General features: G+C 39.4%; 1 protein-coding gene across 2 annotated transcripts in view; it reads right to left on the bottom strand.

Moving 5' to 3' along the window:
- Positions 1-4,510: 4,510 nt before the first annotated feature.
- Positions 4,511-19,155, bottom strand: part of ABHD12 (abhydrolase domain containing 12, lysophospholipase) — a 531,420-nt gene continuing 516,775 nt past the window's right edge. For both annotated transcript variants that reach the window (XM_053711964.1, XM_053711963.1), the window contains exon 13: positions 4,511-5,854. In XM_053711964.1, coding sequence (XP_053567939.1) covers positions 5,824-5,854 — 31 coding nt within the window. In that variant the 3' untranslated portion in view covers positions 4,511-5,823. The remainder of the gene's footprint in view (positions 5,855-19,155) is intronic.

Below are 19,155 nucleotides of genomic sequence, written 5' to 3'. Positions count from 1 at the left end.
TCACATTTGCTACTATATTTTAAGAGCTAGGAATGATAGAATGTTCACATGCAAAATAATGATATTTGCTAACATTTGACTGAAAATGTATTGCAATCTTACTCTGATCATCATACGGCCTAAGACAAATAAATAAATTATATTTTTTTGAATGGGTTTACTGATGGCACCGCGTGATTGGTCACAGGGTTGGGCAGAGCTAAGAATATGCATGGTTACAACACGGGGGGGGGGGGGTTAGGTATTTATAAATCTGCCAATTCATATAGAATAATATGAAAGTTTGTCATTTTTACAGAATGGATCGCTAGAGGAAGAAGGAGAAATCCAAACCGTTCCCTCTCAAATTTAGAAGAGATTAAACAGTAGCATAAACAAAGGTTTAATAATTATGAATTCAGATGGGCTCGATTTATCAAGCCCTTGTCTCACATTTGACTGAAGTTTCGCACAAGAGAACTTGCAGTTAAGATTTATCAAGCAGCGGTCAGCAGACTTCCCTGCCCTGTTCTCCACCTCTTAGGAGGAGAATTTCAATCTTCCCAGTCTCTACTGCACGTGATTGGCTGTGTGTGGGCAGGGTTGCACATGAGCGCACAGGTGCACTTGTGTGCAATGGTAAATGCGGGCAGCGGATTGCAGAAGCAAGACAGACATTAGTGAATATGTACGCCCTTGTCTGCCACATGATGATAAATTAAGCTCAGAGGGTGCTGTTGGTATCAGGCCTGTAGCTCTAGGGTTTCCCAAAAATATATTTAAGGTGTCTGAGAGTATGTATGAACATACAGTGCAAAAGGTGGGAAAATGATGTAGGGTAGTCACGGAAATGAGAGGCACTGCCTCAAATATTGCTAGTTTGCGAGTAGCTAAATTGTGAATACACCAAATAGTTACTAAAAGAAAGTGAAATATTCAAGTGAATGACTATAATGTAGTGGGTTGTTTTGTACTAAAAAATGGTAACCTGTCCTCAACCAGCTATATATTGTGCAATTGGCTGGTTACTACAAGAAAAGTTAAAATTCAAGCAATTAAGTGTGCAATAAAAAAAAAAAAGCTTTCCTATTTACTTTTATCAAATGTGTTATATGTCAGAGCCATATGTGCATATGATACCAGGATTGACGAGTCCATAATAAGCCAATAGCAATGTAGAGACTTGTTTGTGATCCTTTGCCGCTCTCAATGCAAGATATATTTGTCTATAATTAAAGAAGATCATTCATCAACACAATTAGTGTATCACTTCAATGCACTAGGGCAAAACATACATTTGGATGTACTCATCATTTCTTATGATCACATTTATTAGCATTTCCCCTTGTATCTGAATATTTTTACACATTTATGGGATATAACTAAAACAAAGCAATGCAGTTTGCCACCCTCCATATTTTTTTTAAAGATGGAATTTTGTGAGGGAAGAAACAATCTATATTATAATGTCTAGGAAGTAGGAAAATACATTATTTATATATACTTCTATTTAACCGTAATATTTTGCTCCCATATTTTCCCCCCCTCCGAAGAAAAATCATCACATTTTCTGCGTTGTACTCCCAATTTCCTGTGTATGATTGTAGCAGGTTATATGAATGTAATACCCATAAAGCAGCACTACTGTTATGCACAAATCCAATCTGATGATTTAAAGGGATAGTAAACCCAAATATTTTCTTTCATGATTCAGATACAGCATGCAATTTTAAGCAACTTTCTAATTTACTCCTATTATCAATTTTTCTTTGTTTTCTTGCTACCTTTATTTAAAAAAGCAGAAATAAAAGCTTTAGAGCCGACCCATTTTAGGTTGAGAACCTGGGTTGCACTTGCTGATTGGATGGCTAAATATAGCCACCAATCAGCAAGCCCCATCCAGGGTACTAAACCAAAAATAGGCCGGCTCCAAAGATTTCATTCCTGCTTTTTCAAATAAAAATAGCAAGAGAATGAAGAAAATTTGATAATAGGAGTAAATTAGAAAGTTGCTTAAAATTGCATGCTCTATCTAAATCACGAAAGAAAATATTTGGGTTTACTATCCCTTTAAGCCAAGTCAAGCAGCCAATACAAAGTATTCAATCATCTCTTTTATAAGTTTTAGATTTAATGGTTAAATAGCAGCAGCATTATTTTACATTAGTAACATTTTAAATCTATCTAAAAATAATATATAAAACATAAAAACTCACAACACCAAAATAATTTGATACTAACCAAAGTCTAATCAAACCATTAATAATGCAAGCAGACTTTTCTACCCATATACACGGCTAACAGAAATATTAATTTAAAAAAGAAAAATGTTATATTGTTAAATTGAATCTCATAAATATTCAATGAAATCAAAATGGAGGCTAACCTGCTCCAAAATATTGCACAAAAACAAAGATCTACTGTAATACAGTATCAAGGCTTCATTTCCAATGCATTTGGTCTTTCATATGTTTACTATTGCTTTGAAACACATTGATAGGGATACATTTTTATTATTATTGTTTTCTGCTTTGTGAGACATTCTAACGCTGTTAAAGGGACAGTCTACAATATAAGTTTTATTGTTTTAAGAGATAGATAATCCCCTGATCACATGACTTTTTATTTATTATCTATTGACTTGCATTTTAGCCAGTTTGTGCTGACTCTTAAATAACTCCACGGCCGTGATTACAATGCTATCTAAATGGCACACATGAACTAGCAGTGTCCTGTTGCGAAAAGCAAATAAAAAAGCATGTGATAAGAGGCTGTCTGCAGTGGCTTACAAACAAGCAAAAATTTAGAGGTTTAAATGTTATAAAGTATATTAATATAACAATGTTGTTTGTGCAAAGCTGGGAAATGGGTAATAAAAGGCATTATCTATCTTTTTAAACCATAACAATTTTAGTGTTAACTGTACCTTTAAAAGAGATAAGTAAAAATAAAATGCAATTTTTACTTAGAGAATGTTAAAAGTTACATGAATTGCTCCCCTTATTTTACTGTGTTTAAATGTTGCATGGTTAAACATACAGTAAGAGAGGGGAATCTGTTTAAAAACAAAATACTGTAGCAAGAGACAGCATTTTATTTTCACATTTTAATTTTACCTTTAAAGGGATAGAAAGGTCAAAATTGAAATGTTCATGAATGCATTTCAATGTGGTATAGAAGCATTTTTATAATAATCTTCCATTAGCAAAAACTCTTCTAGTAAACGTTGTGATTGTTTTTCTGTGGCATACGCACATATCCTGTAAGGCCTTGTGAACCAGTATTCAAGCTCAGAGAGTCAGTGGTGCCTTGTACAACATATTACATCTTCACAGAAGCAATACAGGCCATCTTCAGCTCTCTGAGCTTGAATACTGGTGCACGAGCCCTGACAGGATATGCGCGTATGCCACAGAAAAACAACTTTTACAAGAAGCATTTTTGCTAAAGCAAGTACATTGCACATTTTAATTTGACCTTTCTATTGCTTTAAACTTCTAATAAAAGGAAAAAAAAAAACATTATTTGGCTTTGATACTGCATTGCAGGTGAAAAGATTAGAGAATGTATCTGCTCAATCAATCAAGAATTTAGCAAATAAATGATATATGATATAACGTACAGAACTGACCCTTACAGCGTAAAACAAATTAAAAGTTTTTTTTGTTGTTGCTAAATTTGTAATGTTATCAAAGGTTTGTTATACTCTTATTAACCCTTAATATAATCATCCAGGAATGCTATATACTTGTCTGACAAATGGCTTCAGTGATTACCAGCTTTCAATTCCCCCCAGTGCAAAGTCTTCCATCGATCAAATTCCATATACAGGAGTAAGAGCATTTGTTTTCGCCATCGCACATAGACACGGTATGCCAGTGAAGTCAACCAACTCCCTAATAATGGCATAACCCCTTGTACTGACTACAAGCTAGGAATCACTGAAAAAACGAAAACTACAAAATAGGTGCCTTTTTAAAGGGATACTAAACCCAATTATTTTCTTTAACGATTCAGATTGAGCTTGCAATTTTAAGCAACTCTCCAATTTACTCCAATTATCAATTTTTCTCCGTTCTCTTGCTACCTTTATTTTAAAACGCAGGAATGTAAAGCTTAGGAGCCAGCCCATTTTTGGTTCAGAACCTGGGTTACGCTTGCTTATTGGTGGCTAAATATAGCCACTAATAAGCAAGCGCTATCCAGGGTGCTGAACCTAAAATGAGCCCGATCCTAAGCTTTACATTCCTGCTTTTTAAATAAAGATAGCAAGAGAACGAAGAAAAATTGATATAGGAGTACATTAGAAAGTTGCTTAAAATCGCATGCTCTATCTGAATCATGAAAATGTGGGTTTAGTATCCCTTTAAAAACAAAATGTCAGTGACTGATAGCAGGTATGATTCATACAACTTAACGTAAATGTGACAGTAATAGATTTGTGATTATAAACTGAAATGTACCTATATATGAAGAATACATTACAATGTGCATTTGGCGAGAGCTATAAATATGTTGCACCTCACTAGGGTTTAGTTCTATTTCATAAAATTTATTGCAAATCAGCAGGCCCTGAGACAGATGATCAATATGGATATATATATTGAGATGTAAATGCATATGCAAGTATCTGTCTTACTGTAACCTCGAATATATACAGGGTCTCTTGCTTTGGTGCATATTGAAGTATATTTAAATGCGGCCATAACATTCTAAATATGCACAACCATATACAGTATGTGTGTGTGTGGGATGATAATTAAAGGGATTCTAAACCCAATTTTTTTCTTTCATGATTCAGATAGAGCATGCAATTTTAAGAAACTTTCTAATTTATTCCGATGATCAAATTGTCTTCATTCTCTTGCTATCTTTATTTAAAAAAGCAGGAATGTAAGGTTAGAAGCCGGACCCATTTTTAGTTCAGCACCTGGGTAGCGCTTGCTAATTGGTGGCTACATTTAGCCACCAATCAGCAAGCGCTATGAAGGTGCTGAACCAAAAATGGGCCAGCTCCTAAGCTTTACATTCCTGCTTTTTTTTTTCAAATAAAGATATCAAGAGAATGAAGAAAAAATGATAATAGGAGTATATTAGAAAGTGGCTTAAAATTGCATGCTCTATCTGAATCATGAAAAAAAAAATTAAGTTAAGTATCCCTTTAATATAGTTTCTTAATCCAAGCATCTGACTTTGTTAATGTATTTGAGTGCGATCTACTCTGACATTTTCACAGTATTTTTTACGAGTATTATTTCCAACTATTTTTCTAACTCAAAAAAATTGCCATTTCGGAGTCATCTGGGTGCTGCAGCAATGTGGAAACCCTAATTTACACCTCGGTGGGCTACATGACCATTAGTGGTAAACACTATACATTTTATATGATATGAACCAAAGAACTACTGAACATTTGGTAAAATATCAACCAAAGAAAATTTTTCGGATGCTTTTGTTGTGTGTAAAACAGAGAACATTGTCTTGTAAGTTTCACAGTAAATCCATTTTCTGATTTTGTGACCAGATAAGCACTTTCCTTGCAGTGGTTTTTTATATCAGTGATCCTTATATCCAAGGTGATGTGACAATTTTTACCAGCTCTGATCCAGCTACTTAAGTTCCTCCCACTACAATATCTGCCATCTATGTTCCCAAACCTGAGAGATAAAATGCAAACAAAGAAACAATTGTCCTTTTTCTGCAGTCATTATCCAGTAAAGTAAGATGGGCAATGCACTGTGATGGGAGGTCAGAAACTACTGGTTTGTTCAGTGGCTATAGAGGGTTCGTTTGCCCACAAGTCTACATGCAAGGGAACAGCACAGCAGTCTGCTTGTTGTGGTTTTATTGTTGCTCCGTAACACCTAGGAATTCCCTGGAAAAGAAAAAAAAATGCTGTTACAAACGCACCATTTCATATACAACTCTCCACATTTTTATCACTACAGTAATATATGGCCTTAAAGGGACAGTAAGCGCCTTGAGATTTTTTTTATATGAAATATTTGCTTTTGCTAAATCGATATTTGTGCTCCACTTTGTAATACTAGGGCACGCAAATATTACGAGTTAGCCTTGTTCTCATGCGGTAAGACACGGCATGAGAACTAATGCAGCAAAGGGGGTAAGTCAGGCAGCAAATGTAAATATATATGTATATAAATTTGACACCATTCACCATAGGATTCTAATAGAGCGCTTGCAGTACATCTTTGATCTAGGAGGCACAGTCCTTAACTGGTTTAAATCTTTCCTCGCTGGTAGATCACAGAGAGTAATATCAGGATCAAGCTCATCAGCACCAACAGAACTGGCCTGCGGAGTTCCACAAGGATCTATCCTGTCTCCCATGCTATTCGCGATTTACTTACTACCACTGAGGGACATCATTAACCAACATGGCCTAAGGTATCATTGTTACGCTGATGACACACAACTCTACTTCTCCTTTGCTCCAGATACTACAGACCCAGCATGCCGCATAAACAGTTGCTTAACAGACCTCATCGAATGGATGAATGCTAGCTGTCTCAAAGTGAACCCGGACCAAACAGAGTTACTCTTGGTGAGGAGACCCCGAGCATCAAAAATATCCCACGATCACCCAACTGGCCTGGAGCTTGGAGGCTCTGAACTCGTTAGTTCAGCAAAGGTACGAAACCTCGGAGTGCTGATTGACGCTGGACTATCTTTTAAACAGCAGATTTCCTCCGTAATAAAATCTGCCTACTTTCATCTGAAAAACATAGCCAGGATACAACACTTAATTCCCCCGGATGATATGCCAACATTAATCCATGCATTTGTATCCTCTAGGCTAGATTACTGCAATGCACTTTACTTGGGCCTCCCAAAAAAAGAACTCCATCGCCTTCAGACAGTACAAAACGCAGCAGCCAGACTATTGACCAATCAAACTCGCTCCTGCCACATAATACCTGTTCTCCACTCCCTGCATTGGCTTCCAATTAAATGGCGAACATATTTTAAAATTGGCCTGCTGACCTTCAAAGCCTTAAACAACCAAGGCCCACAGTACCTGAAAGAGCTCCTGACACCCTAAATCCCATCCCACTCACTTAGGTCAGCCAACACATCCCTCCTCTTAGTGCCAAGAATAAGGACAAACTCAGGCTCCAGAGCATTCTGCCACGCTGCCCCTAATTTCTGGAACTCTTTACTGTGCGCAATCAGAGAGGCACCGTCCTTACAGACTTTAAAAAAAAAAGCTAAAGACCCACCTCTTCCATCAGGCATTCAGTCCACTTATCTGACCTTCAGAAACTCCTAACTTTTATGTCTTATGTTGGTATATTTGTAAAGTGCTTTGAGTCTCACAGGGAGAAAAGCTCTATATAAATCGCAAATTATTATTATTATTATAATATATATATATATATATATATATATATATATATATATATATATTTACTGGGAACACACAGTTCCCATAAACTGCAAGGTAAAAACCCACAACCCAACTTTAGCCCCCAAAAACTGCATAGTGCAGTTTGTTTTTTTTAAATGCTACTTTCAAAAAACAAAACAAAAAACTAACACTAAAATCTGACCTCTGGTTAATTTCCAGAGTGCTAATTGCTACTGCGACTTGTAACGGCTGGTTATTTATCGAGCACCGCAAAACGGACAAATCTGCGCTCCACTTGTAATCTAGCCCTTAGTTATGTGTAATAAAAACAGCTTTGCAATATATTTTTATTATTTATTTTCCCTCTTACATATAATTTATTTCTAAAAATGCTAATAATTTTCAATGCACTTTATTATACCAACTGTATGACAGTGGTTAGCTTTGTCTGTGAACTTATTATACCAACTGTATGACAGTGGTTAGCTTTGTCTGTGAACTTAAGCTCAGATGCTCCTCTGTATAAGGCAAATGGTAGGAGGAGTTTGCTGTTGAAAAGTAATTGTACTTAAAAACATAATTTATGCTTACCTGATAAATTTATTTCTCTTGTAGTGTGTTCAGTCCACGGGTCATCCATTATTTATGGGATATATTCTCCTCCCCAACAGGAAGTTGCAAGAGGATCACCCAAGCAGAGCTGCTATATAGCTCCACCCCTCACATGTCATATCCAGTCATTCACCCGAAACAAGACGAGAAAGGAGAAACTATAGGGTGCAGTGGTGACTGGAGTTTTAATTAAAATTTAGAACTGCCTCAAAAAAAAACAGGGCGGGCCGTGGACTGAACACACTACAAGAGAAATAAATTTATCAGGTAAGCATAAATTATGTTTTCTCTTGTTAAGTGTGTTCAGTCCACAGGTCATCCATTACTTATGGGATACCAATACCAAAGCTAAAGTACACGGATGATGGGAGGGACAAGGCAGGAACATTAAACAGAAGGAACCACTGCCTGTAGAACCTTTCTCCCAAAACCAGCCTCCGAAGAAGCAAAAGTGTCAAATTTGTAAAATTTTGAAAAGGTATGAAGTGAAGACCAAGTTGCAGCCTTGCAAATCTGTTCAACAGAGGCCTCATTCTTAAAGGCCCAGGTGGAAGCCACAGCTCTAGTGGAATGAGCTGTAATTCTTTCAGGGGGCTGCTGTCCAGCAGTCTCATAGGCTAAACGTATTATGCTACGAAGCCAAAAAGAGAGAGAGGAGGCCGAAGCCTTTTGACCTCTCCTCTGTCCAGAATAAACGACAAACAGAGAAGAAGTTTGCCGAAAATCCTTAGTTGCCTGTAAGTAGAACTTCAGGGCACGGACTACGTCCAGATTATGCAAAAGACGTTCCTTCTTTGAAGAAGGGTTAGGACATAATGATGGAACAACAATCTCCTGATTGATATTCCTATTAGAAACAACCTTAGGTAAAAATCCAGGTTTAGTACGCAAAACTACCTTGTCTGAATGAAAAATCAGATAAGGAGAATCGCAATGTAAGGCAGATAACTCAGAGACTCTTCGAGCCGAGGAAATAGCCATCAAAAACAGAACTTTCCAAGATAAAAGCTTAATATCAATGGAATGAAGGGGTTCAAACGGAACACCCTGAAGAACTTTAAGAACCAAGTTTAAGCTCCACGGAGGAGCAACAGTTTTAAAAACAGGCTTAATCCTAGCCAAAGCCTGACAAAAAGCCTGAACGTCTGGATTCTCTGCCAGACGTTTGTGTAAAAGAATAGACAGAGCAGAAATCTGTCCCTTTAACGAACTAGCGGATAAACCCTTTTCTAAACCCTCTTGTAGAAAAGACAATATCCTAGGAATCCTAACCTTACTCCATGAGTAACTCTTGGATTCACACCAATGTAAATATTTACGCCATATCTTATGGTAAATTTTTCTGGTAACCGGTTTCCGAGCCTGTATCAATGTATCAATAACCGACTCCGAGAAACCACGCTTTGAGAGAATCAAGTGTTCAATCTCCATGCAGTCAGCCTCAGAGAAATTAGGCTTGGATGGTTGAAAGGACCCTGAAGTAGAAGGTCCTGCCTCAGAGGCAGAGACCATGGTGGACAGGACGACATGTCCACTAGGTCTGCATACCAGGTCCTGCGTGGCCACGCAGGCGCTATCAGAATAACCGATGCTCTCTCCTGTTTGATCCTGGCAATCAGACGAGGCAGCAACGGAAACGGTGGGAACACATAAGCCATGTTGAAAATCCAAGGGGCTGCTAGTGCATCTACCAGCACCGCTCCCGGGTCCCTGGACCTGGATCCGTAACAAGGAAGCTTGGCGTTCTGGCGAGAAGCGATGAGATCCAGTTCCGGTTCGCCCCAACGAAGAATCAGTTGAGCAAATACCTCCGGGTGAAGTTCCCACTACCCCGGGTGAAAGGTCTGGCGGCTTAGAAAGTCCGCCTCCCAGTTCTCCACGCCTGGGATGTAGATCGCTGACAGATGGCAAGAGTGAGACTCTGCCCAGCGAATTATCTTTGAGACTTCTAACATCGCTAGGGAACTCCTGGTTCCCCCTTGATGATTGATGTAAGCCACAGTCGTGATGTTGTCCGACTGAAATCTGATGAACCTCAGTGTTGCTAACTGAGGCCAAGCTAGAAGAGCATTGAATATCGCTCTTAATTCCAGAATGTTTATTGGAAGGAGTTTCTCCTCCTGAGTCCATGATCCCTGAGCCTTCAGGGAATTCCAGACTGCGCCCCAGCCTAGCAGGCTGGTATCTGTTGTTACAATCGTCCAATCTGGTCTGCGAAAAGTCATTCCCTTGGACAGATGAATCCGAGACAACCACCAGAGAAGAGAATCTCTGGTCTCCTGGTCCAGATTTAGTAAAGGGGACAGATCTGAGTAATCCCCATTCCACTGACTCAGCATGCATAATTGCAGAGGTCTGAGATGCAGGCGCGCAAATGGCACTATGTCCATTGCCGCGACCATTAAGCCGATTACTTCCATGCACTGAGCTACTGATGGGCTTGGAATGGAATGAAGGACACGGCAAGCATTTAGGATTTTTGATAACCTGGACTCCGTCAGGTAAATCTTCATCTCTACAGAATCTATAAGAGTCCCTAGAAAGGGAACCCTTGTGAGTGGTAAAAGAGAACTCTTTTCCATGTTCACTTTCCACCCATGCGACCTCAGAAATGCTAGAACTATCTCTGTATGAGACTTTGCATTTTGAAAACTTGACGCTTGTATCAGAATGTCGTCTAAGTACGGAGCCATCGCTATGCCTCGTGGTCTTAGTACCGCCAGAAGCGAGCCCAGAACCTTTGTAAAAATTCTCGGGGCCGTAGCTAACCCGAAGGGAAGAGCTACAAACTGGTAATGCCTGTCTAGACAGGCAAACCTTAGGTACCGATAATGATCTTTGTGAATCGGTATGTGAAGGTAGGCATCCTTTAAGTCCACTGTGGTCATATACTGACCCTCTTGGATCATGGGTAGGATGGTTCGAATAGTCTCCATTTTGAATGATGGAACTCTTAGGAATTTGTTTAAGATCTTTAGGTCCAAAATTGGTCTGAAGGTTCCCTCTTTCTTGGGAACCACAAACAGATTTGAGTAAAATCCTTGCCCTTGTTCCGTCCGCGGAACTGGGTGGATCACCCCCATTACTAGGAGGTCTTGTACACAGTGAAGAAAAGCCTCTTTCTTTATTTGGTTTGCTGATAACCTTGAAAGATGAAATCTCCCTTGTGGAGGAGAAGCTTTGAAGTCCAGAAGGTATCCCTGAGATATAATCTCCAACGCCCAGGGATCCTGGACATCTCTTGCCCAAGCCTGGGCGAAGAGAGAAAGTCTGCCCCCCACTAGATCCGTTTCCGGATAGGGGGCCCTCTCTTCATGCTGTCTTAGGGGCAGAAGTAGGCTTTCTGGCCTGCTTGCCCTTGTTCCAGGACTGGTTGCTTTTCCAACCCTGTCTGTAACGAGCAGCAGTTCCTTCCTGTTTTGGAGCGGAGGAAGTTGATGCTGCTCCTGCCTTGAAATTACGAAAGGCACGAAAACTAGACTGTTTGGCCTTTGATTTGGCCCTGTCCTGAGGAAGGGTGTGACCCTTACCTCCAGTAATGTCAGCAATAATCTCCTTCAAGCCGGGCCCGAATAAGGTTTGCCCTTTGAAAGGAATATTAAGCAATTTAGATTTAGAGGTTACATCTGCTGACCAGGATTTAAGCCATAGCGCTCTGCGCGCCTGAATGGCGAATCCGGAGTTCTTAGCCGTTAGTTTGGTTAAATGCACAACGGCATCCGAAACAAATGCATTAGCTAGCTTAAGGGCTTTAAGCTTGTTCAAAGTCTCATCCAATGGTGCTGTGCGAATAGCCTCTTCCAGAGACTCAAACCAGAAATCCGCTGCAGCAGTGACGGGCGCAATGCATGCAAGGGGCTGTAATATAAAACCTTGTTGAACAAACATTTTCTTAAGGTAACCTTCTAATTTTTTATCCATTGGATCTGAGAAAGCACAACTATCCTCCACCGGAATAGTGGTACGCTTGGCTAAAGTAGAAACTGCTCCCTCCACCTTAGGGACCGTCTGCCATAAGTCTCGTGTGGTGGCGTCTATTGGGAACATTTTTCTAAATATCGGAGGAGGGGAAAAAGGCACACCGGGTTTATCCCACTCCTTGTTAATAATCTCTGTAAGCCTTTTAGGTATAGGAAAAACGTCAGTACACACCGGTACCGCATAGTATTTATCCAGCCTACATAATTTCTCTGGGATTGCAACCGTGTCGCAATCATTCAGAGCCGCTAATACCTCCTCTAGTAATACACGGAGGTTCTCAAGCTTAAATTTAAAATTTGAAATGTCTGAATCCGGTCTCCCTGGATCAGATCCGTCACCCACAGAATGAAGCTCTCCGTTCTCATGTTCTGGAAATTGTGACGCAGTGTCAGACATGGCCCTCATATCATCAGCGCGCTCTGTCCTTAACCCAGAGCTATCGCGCTTGCCTCTTAACTCAGGCAAATTAGATAATACTTCTTTCATAACATTAGCCATATCTTGTAAAGTGATTTGTAAGTGCCTTGATGTGCTTGGCGCCACAATCTCACGCACCTCCTGAGCGGGAGGCAAAGGTACTGACACGTGAGGAGAGTTAGGCGGCATAACTTCCCCCTCGTTGTCTGGTGATAATTTCTTTACCGGTAAAGACAGACTTTTATTTAAAGTAACATCAATACAATTGGTACACATATTTCTATTGGGCTACACATTGGCCTTTAAACATAATGAGCAAGCAGATTCATCTGTGTCAGACATGTTTAAACAGACTAGCAATGAAGCTATCAAGCTTGGAAATTTCTTTCAATAAGTTTACAAGCAATATAAAAAACGCTGCAGCGCTTTTAAAAACACAAAAAAACTGTCACAGTTGAAATAACAACGAACTAATACGGTTATAGCAACCAATTTTAAACAGTAAATGTATGAAATTAGCAGAGGATTGCACCCATTAGCAAAAGGATGATTAACCCCTCAATACCCAAAACGGATAATCAATTTAAGATTTAACGCTTTTCTCACAGTCAAACACACTGTCACAGGTCTGCTGTGACTGATTACCTCCCTCAAAAATGAATTTTGAAGACCCCTGAGCTCTCTGGAGACGTCCTGGATCAAAGAGGAAGAAGCAGGAAGACTGTGCTAGAATTTTAACTGCGCAACAAGGCGCTAAAAAAAGGTCCCTCCCACTCATATCACAACAGTGGGAGACCTGATATAACGGTGTCTATGCAATACGTTAGCCATGTGGAAAAAAATCATGCCCAAAAAGATTTATCACCAAAGTACCTCACAAAACGAATAACATGCCAGTAAACGTTTTAAAAAACAACTTTCCAGTGTTATGCAAAGTTATCACTAAGCCTGCTACCAGTCGCTTCTACTGCAGTTAAGGCTCATACATTTATTTCAGTACTAACAGTATTTAAAGTTAAATTCTAGTCCCTAGAAAATAACTCAACTGTGCATATATTTATCAGCCTGATACCAGTCGCTACTACTGCATTAAAGGCTGTACTTACGTCATATGGGTAACAGCAGTGTTTTCATAGTCAATTCCATTCCTAGAAAATATTTTACTGCACATACCTCATTTGCGGGGGACCCCGCATGCTATTCCCTTCTCTGAAAGTACCCCACTCCTCAGAATGTGCGAGAACAGCCAGTGGATCTTAGTTACGTCTGCTAAGATCATAGAAAAAACGCAGGCAGATTCTTCTTCTAAATACTGCCTGAAAGAACAAACAGCACACTCCGGTGCTATTTTAAAATAATAAAGTTTTGATTGAAGAATGTTACTCCTGTCTCCTCTCACAACCTCCTTTGTTGAGACTTGCAAGAGAATGACTGGATATGACATGTGAGGGGTGGAGCTATATAGCAGCTCTGCTTGGGTGATCCTCTTGCAACTTCCTGTTGGGGAGGAGAATATATCCCATAAGTAATGGATGACTCGTGGACTGAACACACTTAACAAGAGAAAGTATGTTAATTTGTTTTTAAAACACGTTAAAGGGACAGTCCAGTGAGTTTTTTTTAATAATTTTTGTAATTATTTAATAAAAACATTATACTTTCTAATTATATGTATTTAAAAATAGTTTATGGTTTTTTAAATATTTAATTTTAAAAATTACTTTTTATTCCACTGCCTTTTTTTCTTTCTTTAGTCAATGTGTTTGATCGTATTCATATACGACCATGAATCTGGTTTATGAACGAGCCTTACTAGCGCGTGTCGAGTGCAGTTCATAAGAGACGTCACGCTTACGCGCTCATTTACGTTTCCCTCTGTCCAGTTTCAAGCTTGCCGCTTCATTTTGTGTATAGCTAGCGGCTTCATGTGAAGATTTATTGTAATTCCAAAATCTAAAGATTATATTTTATTTATTTATTAAATATTTTACCAGGAAGGATACATTGAGATTTCTCTCGTTTTCAAGTATATTAAATATATTATATTTATTTGTGACAGACACCCCTTTTGTAGTGAGATCTCCATAAAAGTAAGCGCATATAGCAACATTACTTCCTGTAATATAGCGCAATTGAAATGAGGTAGGAGATTAGCTAATACGCATGAAAATGCGCGCACTCGGGTTTATAGTATCTAATTTGCATGTTAACAATGATTGGACAAAACCAGCGGCATGAAAAAGACTATAAACTATGTTTTTCCTGAGGGGCGTTTTGAAAAATCTTTTGCAGACTTAAAAATTTAATTTAGAGTAAATTAAAATATTATTTTATTTTTCTCTAATTTGTATAATGAATATCTCATCTAAAATACATTTATGAGTTCTACAAAAATAAATAAAATGTTTAAGCTGGACTATCCCTTTAAGACTTGGTTGATATGTTCTTCTATAACACACCAGAAATGTCTTCTAAATACATGGTGTTTATGTTTACTGTCCCTTTAAATATGGCATGAAAAGGATATTTAATAATGTTCCATTTTGCAATGATACTGTTTCTATAGGCAATGAGGGGAGCCATAAACCAATAAAGGAACAGGACAAGTTAAATGATGAAATAGAAAACATAATTTATGTAAGAACTTACCTGATAAATTCATTTCTTTCATATTAGCAAGAGTCCATGAGCTAGTGACGTATGGGATATACATTCCTACCAGGAGGGGCAAAGTTTCCCAAACCTCAAAATGCCTATAAATACACCCCTCACCACACCCACAATTCAGTTTAACGAATAGCCAAGAAGTGGGGTGATAAAAAAGTGCGAAAGCATATAAAATAAGGAATTGGAATAATTGTGCTTTATACAAAAATCATAACCACCACAAAAAAAGGGCGGGCCTCATGGACTCTTGCTAATATGAAAGAAATTAATTTATCAGGTAAGTTCTTACATAAATTATGTTTTCTTTCATGTAATTAGCAAGAGTCCATGAGCTAGTGACGTATGGGATAATGATTACCCAAGATGTGGATCTTTCCACGCAAGAGTCACTAGAGAGGGAGGGATAAAATAAAGACAGCCAATTCCTGCTGAAAATAATCCACACCCAAAATAAAGTTTAAAGAAAAACATAAGCAGAAGATTCAAACTGAAACCGCTGCCTGAAGTACTTTTCTACCAAAAACTGCTTCAGAAGAAGAAAATACATCAAAATGGTAGAATTTAGTAAAAGTATGCAAAGAGGACCAAGTTGCTGCTTTGCAAATCTGATCAATCGAAGCTTCATTCCTAAACGCCCAGGAAGTAGAAACTGATCTAGTAGAATGAGCTGTAATCCTTTGAGGCGGAGTTTTACCCGACTCAACATAGGCAAGATGAATTAAAGATTTCAACCAAGATGCCAAAGAAATGGCAGAAGCTTTCTGGCCTTTTCTAGAACCGGAAAAGATAACAAATAAACTAGAAGTCTTTCGGAAAGACTTAGTAGCTTCAACATAATATTTCAAAGCTCTAACAACATCCAAAGAATGCAACGATTTCTCCTTAGAATTCTTAGGATTAGGACATAATGAAGGAACCACAATTTCTCTACTAATGTTGTTGGAATTCACAACTTTAGGTAAAAATTCAAAAGAAGTTCGCAACACCGCCTTATCCTGATGAAAAATCAGAAAAGGAGACTCACAAGAAAGAGCAGATAATTCAGAAACTCTTCTGGCAGAAGAGATTGCCAAAAAGAACAAAACTTTCCAAGAAAGTAATTTAATGTCCAATGAATGCATAGGTTCAAACGGAGGAGCTTGAAGAGCCCCCAGAACCAAATTCAAACTCCAAGGTGGAGAAATTGACTTAATGACAGGTTTTATACGAACCAAAGCTTGTACAAAACAAAGAATATCAGGAAGATTAGCAATCTTTCTGTGAAAAAGAACAGAAAGAGCAGAGATTTGTCCTTTCAAAGAACTTGCGGATAAACCTTTATCTAAACCATCCTGAAGAAACTGTAAAATTCTCGGGATTCTAAAAGAATGCCAAGAAAAATGATTAGAAAGACACCAAGAAATATAAGTCCTCCAGACTCTATAATATATCTCTCTGGATACAGATTTACGAGCCTGTAACATAGTATTAATCACAGAGTCAGAGAAACCTCTTTGACCAAGAATCAAGCGTTCAATCTCCATACCTTTAAATTTAAGGATTTGAGATCCTGATGGAAAAAAGGACCTTGCGACAGAAGGTCTGGTCGTAGCGGAAGAGTCCACGGATGGCAAGAGGCCATCCGGACAAGATCCGCATACCAAAACCTGTGAGGCCATGCCGGAGCTACCAGCAGAACAAACGAGCATTCCTTCAGAATCTTGGAGATTACTCTTGGAAGAAGAACTAGAGGCGGAAAGATATAAGCAGGATGATACTTCCAAGGATGTGATAATGCATCCACTGCTTCCGCCTGAGGATCCCGGGATCTGGACAGATACCTGGGAAGTTTCTTGTTTAGATGAGACGCCATCAGATCTATTTCTGGAATCTCCCACATTTGAACAATCTGAAGAAATACCTCTGGGTGAAGAGGCCATTCGCCCGGATGCAACGTTTGGCGACTGAGATAATCCGCTTCCCAATTGTCTATACCTGGGATATGAACCGCAGAGATTAGACAGGAGCTGGATTCCGCCCAAACCAGAATTCGAGATACTTCTTTCATAGCCAGAGGACTGTGAGTCCCTCCTTGATGATTGATGTATGCCACAGTTGTGACATTGTCTGTCTGAAAGCAAATGAACAATTCTCTCTTCAGAAGAGGCCAAAACTGAAGAGCTCTGAAAATTGCACGGAGTTCCAAAATATTGATCGGTAATCTCACCTCCTGAGATTCCCAAACTCCTTGTGCCGTCAGAGATCCCCACACAGCTCCCCAACCTGTGAGACTTGTATCTGTTGAAATTACAGTCCAGGTCGGAAGCACAAAAGAAGCCCCCTGAATTAAACAATGGTGATCTGTCCACCACGTTAGAGAGTGTCGTACAATCGGTTATAAAGATATTAATTGAGATATCTTTGTGTAATCCTTGCACCATTGATTCAGCATACAGAGCTGAAGAGGTCGCATGTGAAAACGAGCAAAGGGGATCGCGTCCGATGCAGCAGTCATAAGACCTAGAATTTCCATGCATAAGGCTACCGAAGGGAATGATTGTGACTGAAGGTTTCGACAAGCTGAAATCAATTTTAGACGTCTCTTGTCTGTTAAAGACAGAGTCATGGACACTGAATCTATCTGGAAACCCAGAAAGGTTACCCTTGTCTGAGGAATCAATGAACTTTTTGGTGAATTGATCCTCCAACCATGATCTTGAAGAAACAACACAAGTCGATTCGTATGAGATTCTGCTAAATGTAAAGACTGAGCAAGTACCAAGATATCGTCCAAATAAGGAAATACCACAATACCCTGTTCTCTGATTACAGACAGAAGGGCACCGAGAACCTTTGTAAAAATTATTGGAGCTGTAGCTAGGCCAAACGGCAGAGCCACAAACTGGTAATGCTTGTCCAGAAAAGAGAATCTCAGGAACTGATAATGATCTGGATGAATCAGAATATGCAGATATGCATCCTGTAAATCTATTGTGGACATATAATGCCCTTGCTGAACAAAAGGCAAGATAGTCCTTACAGTTACCATTTTGAACGTTGGTATCCTTACATAACGATTCAATATTTTTAGATCCAGAACTGGTCTGAAGGAATTCTCCTTCTTTGGTACAATGAAGAGATTTGAATAAAACCCCATCCCCTGGGGGGCGGAGCCAGCAACTGCTGAGGCAAGACGTGTAGCACAAGAGCTCCTGCAATATCAACAAACATCTGGTCTAATATGAAGTATAATTGATGTTATCTGTGGAAGCTTTTTATCAGCACATGTGTAAGAAAGGAAGAGTCTCCCTAAAATTTGGTCTGGGAAGCCTTAATCTTCATTTATGATAATGGTTTGGAGCTATATCGACTGATTTGGCCACGAGGCAGGAGTAATTCCCTCTATACAAGTTGTGGCATAATTCAAGCTAAGCACTCAACCACCTATATAAACATGGAGGATTTTTGTGATCAGGTGCAAGCCGTACTTCACAAACTCGAGGAAAAACTAGACTACTGCTTCCATGACTTGCTGATTACAGTTGGGAAACAGTGTGGAGAAGAGGTCAGTTCAGCATCTAAAATGGCCGCTACATTAGATAATACCACGCACGGCGAGACTTCCCAGCTTAGAGCAAGAGCCTCAACAACAGTGCTGCAAGCGTCATGGAGCCACTCAGAGCCTTCTTCACATGATTACCATCTGGGTATAACAGCGAGCACCGCAGAGAGGAAGAGCTCAGCTTTACTAGCTTTGCCGGGTAACGATGTTAGTCCGTGGGGCAAAATACAGCAACCTGTTAGCACCTTACCATCTACGAGAGTGTTGCACCCTCCTACAAAGAGATGGATCCTTGGTCCTGAGCTGATTGTGGGGGTTATAGAGACTACTACGGACACGAACTACATCACATGCCTACCGGAGACGGATAGCGTTATACAGCCGCTGTCTATCATAGTCACACGCAAGCAGGGAGCTGGTGAGACAGACCTGAAGTTAATCCTGCCCTTGCATACTAACCCTGAATCTCTATCACTGTTGTTAAAAATGAACTTTCAGCTGACAGGTCACTTGTGTGTCCAGAAGCTGCAAGCAGTTAACTTGTCTCCTTCCCACTTCATTAAAGCTGGAGTTGGGTATGATTATCCCT

This window comes from Bombina bombina, chromosome 4, assembly GCF_027579735.1.
Source record: "Bombina bombina isolate aBomBom1 chromosome 4, aBomBom1.pri, whole genome shotgun sequence".
Classification (NCBI taxonomy): domain Eukaryota; kingdom Metazoa; phylum Chordata; class Amphibia; order Anura; family Bombinatoridae; genus Bombina; species Bombina bombina.
The sequence above is the reverse complement of the archived record's forward strand: the minus strand, read 5'-3'. Positions and strand labels throughout refer to the sequence as shown.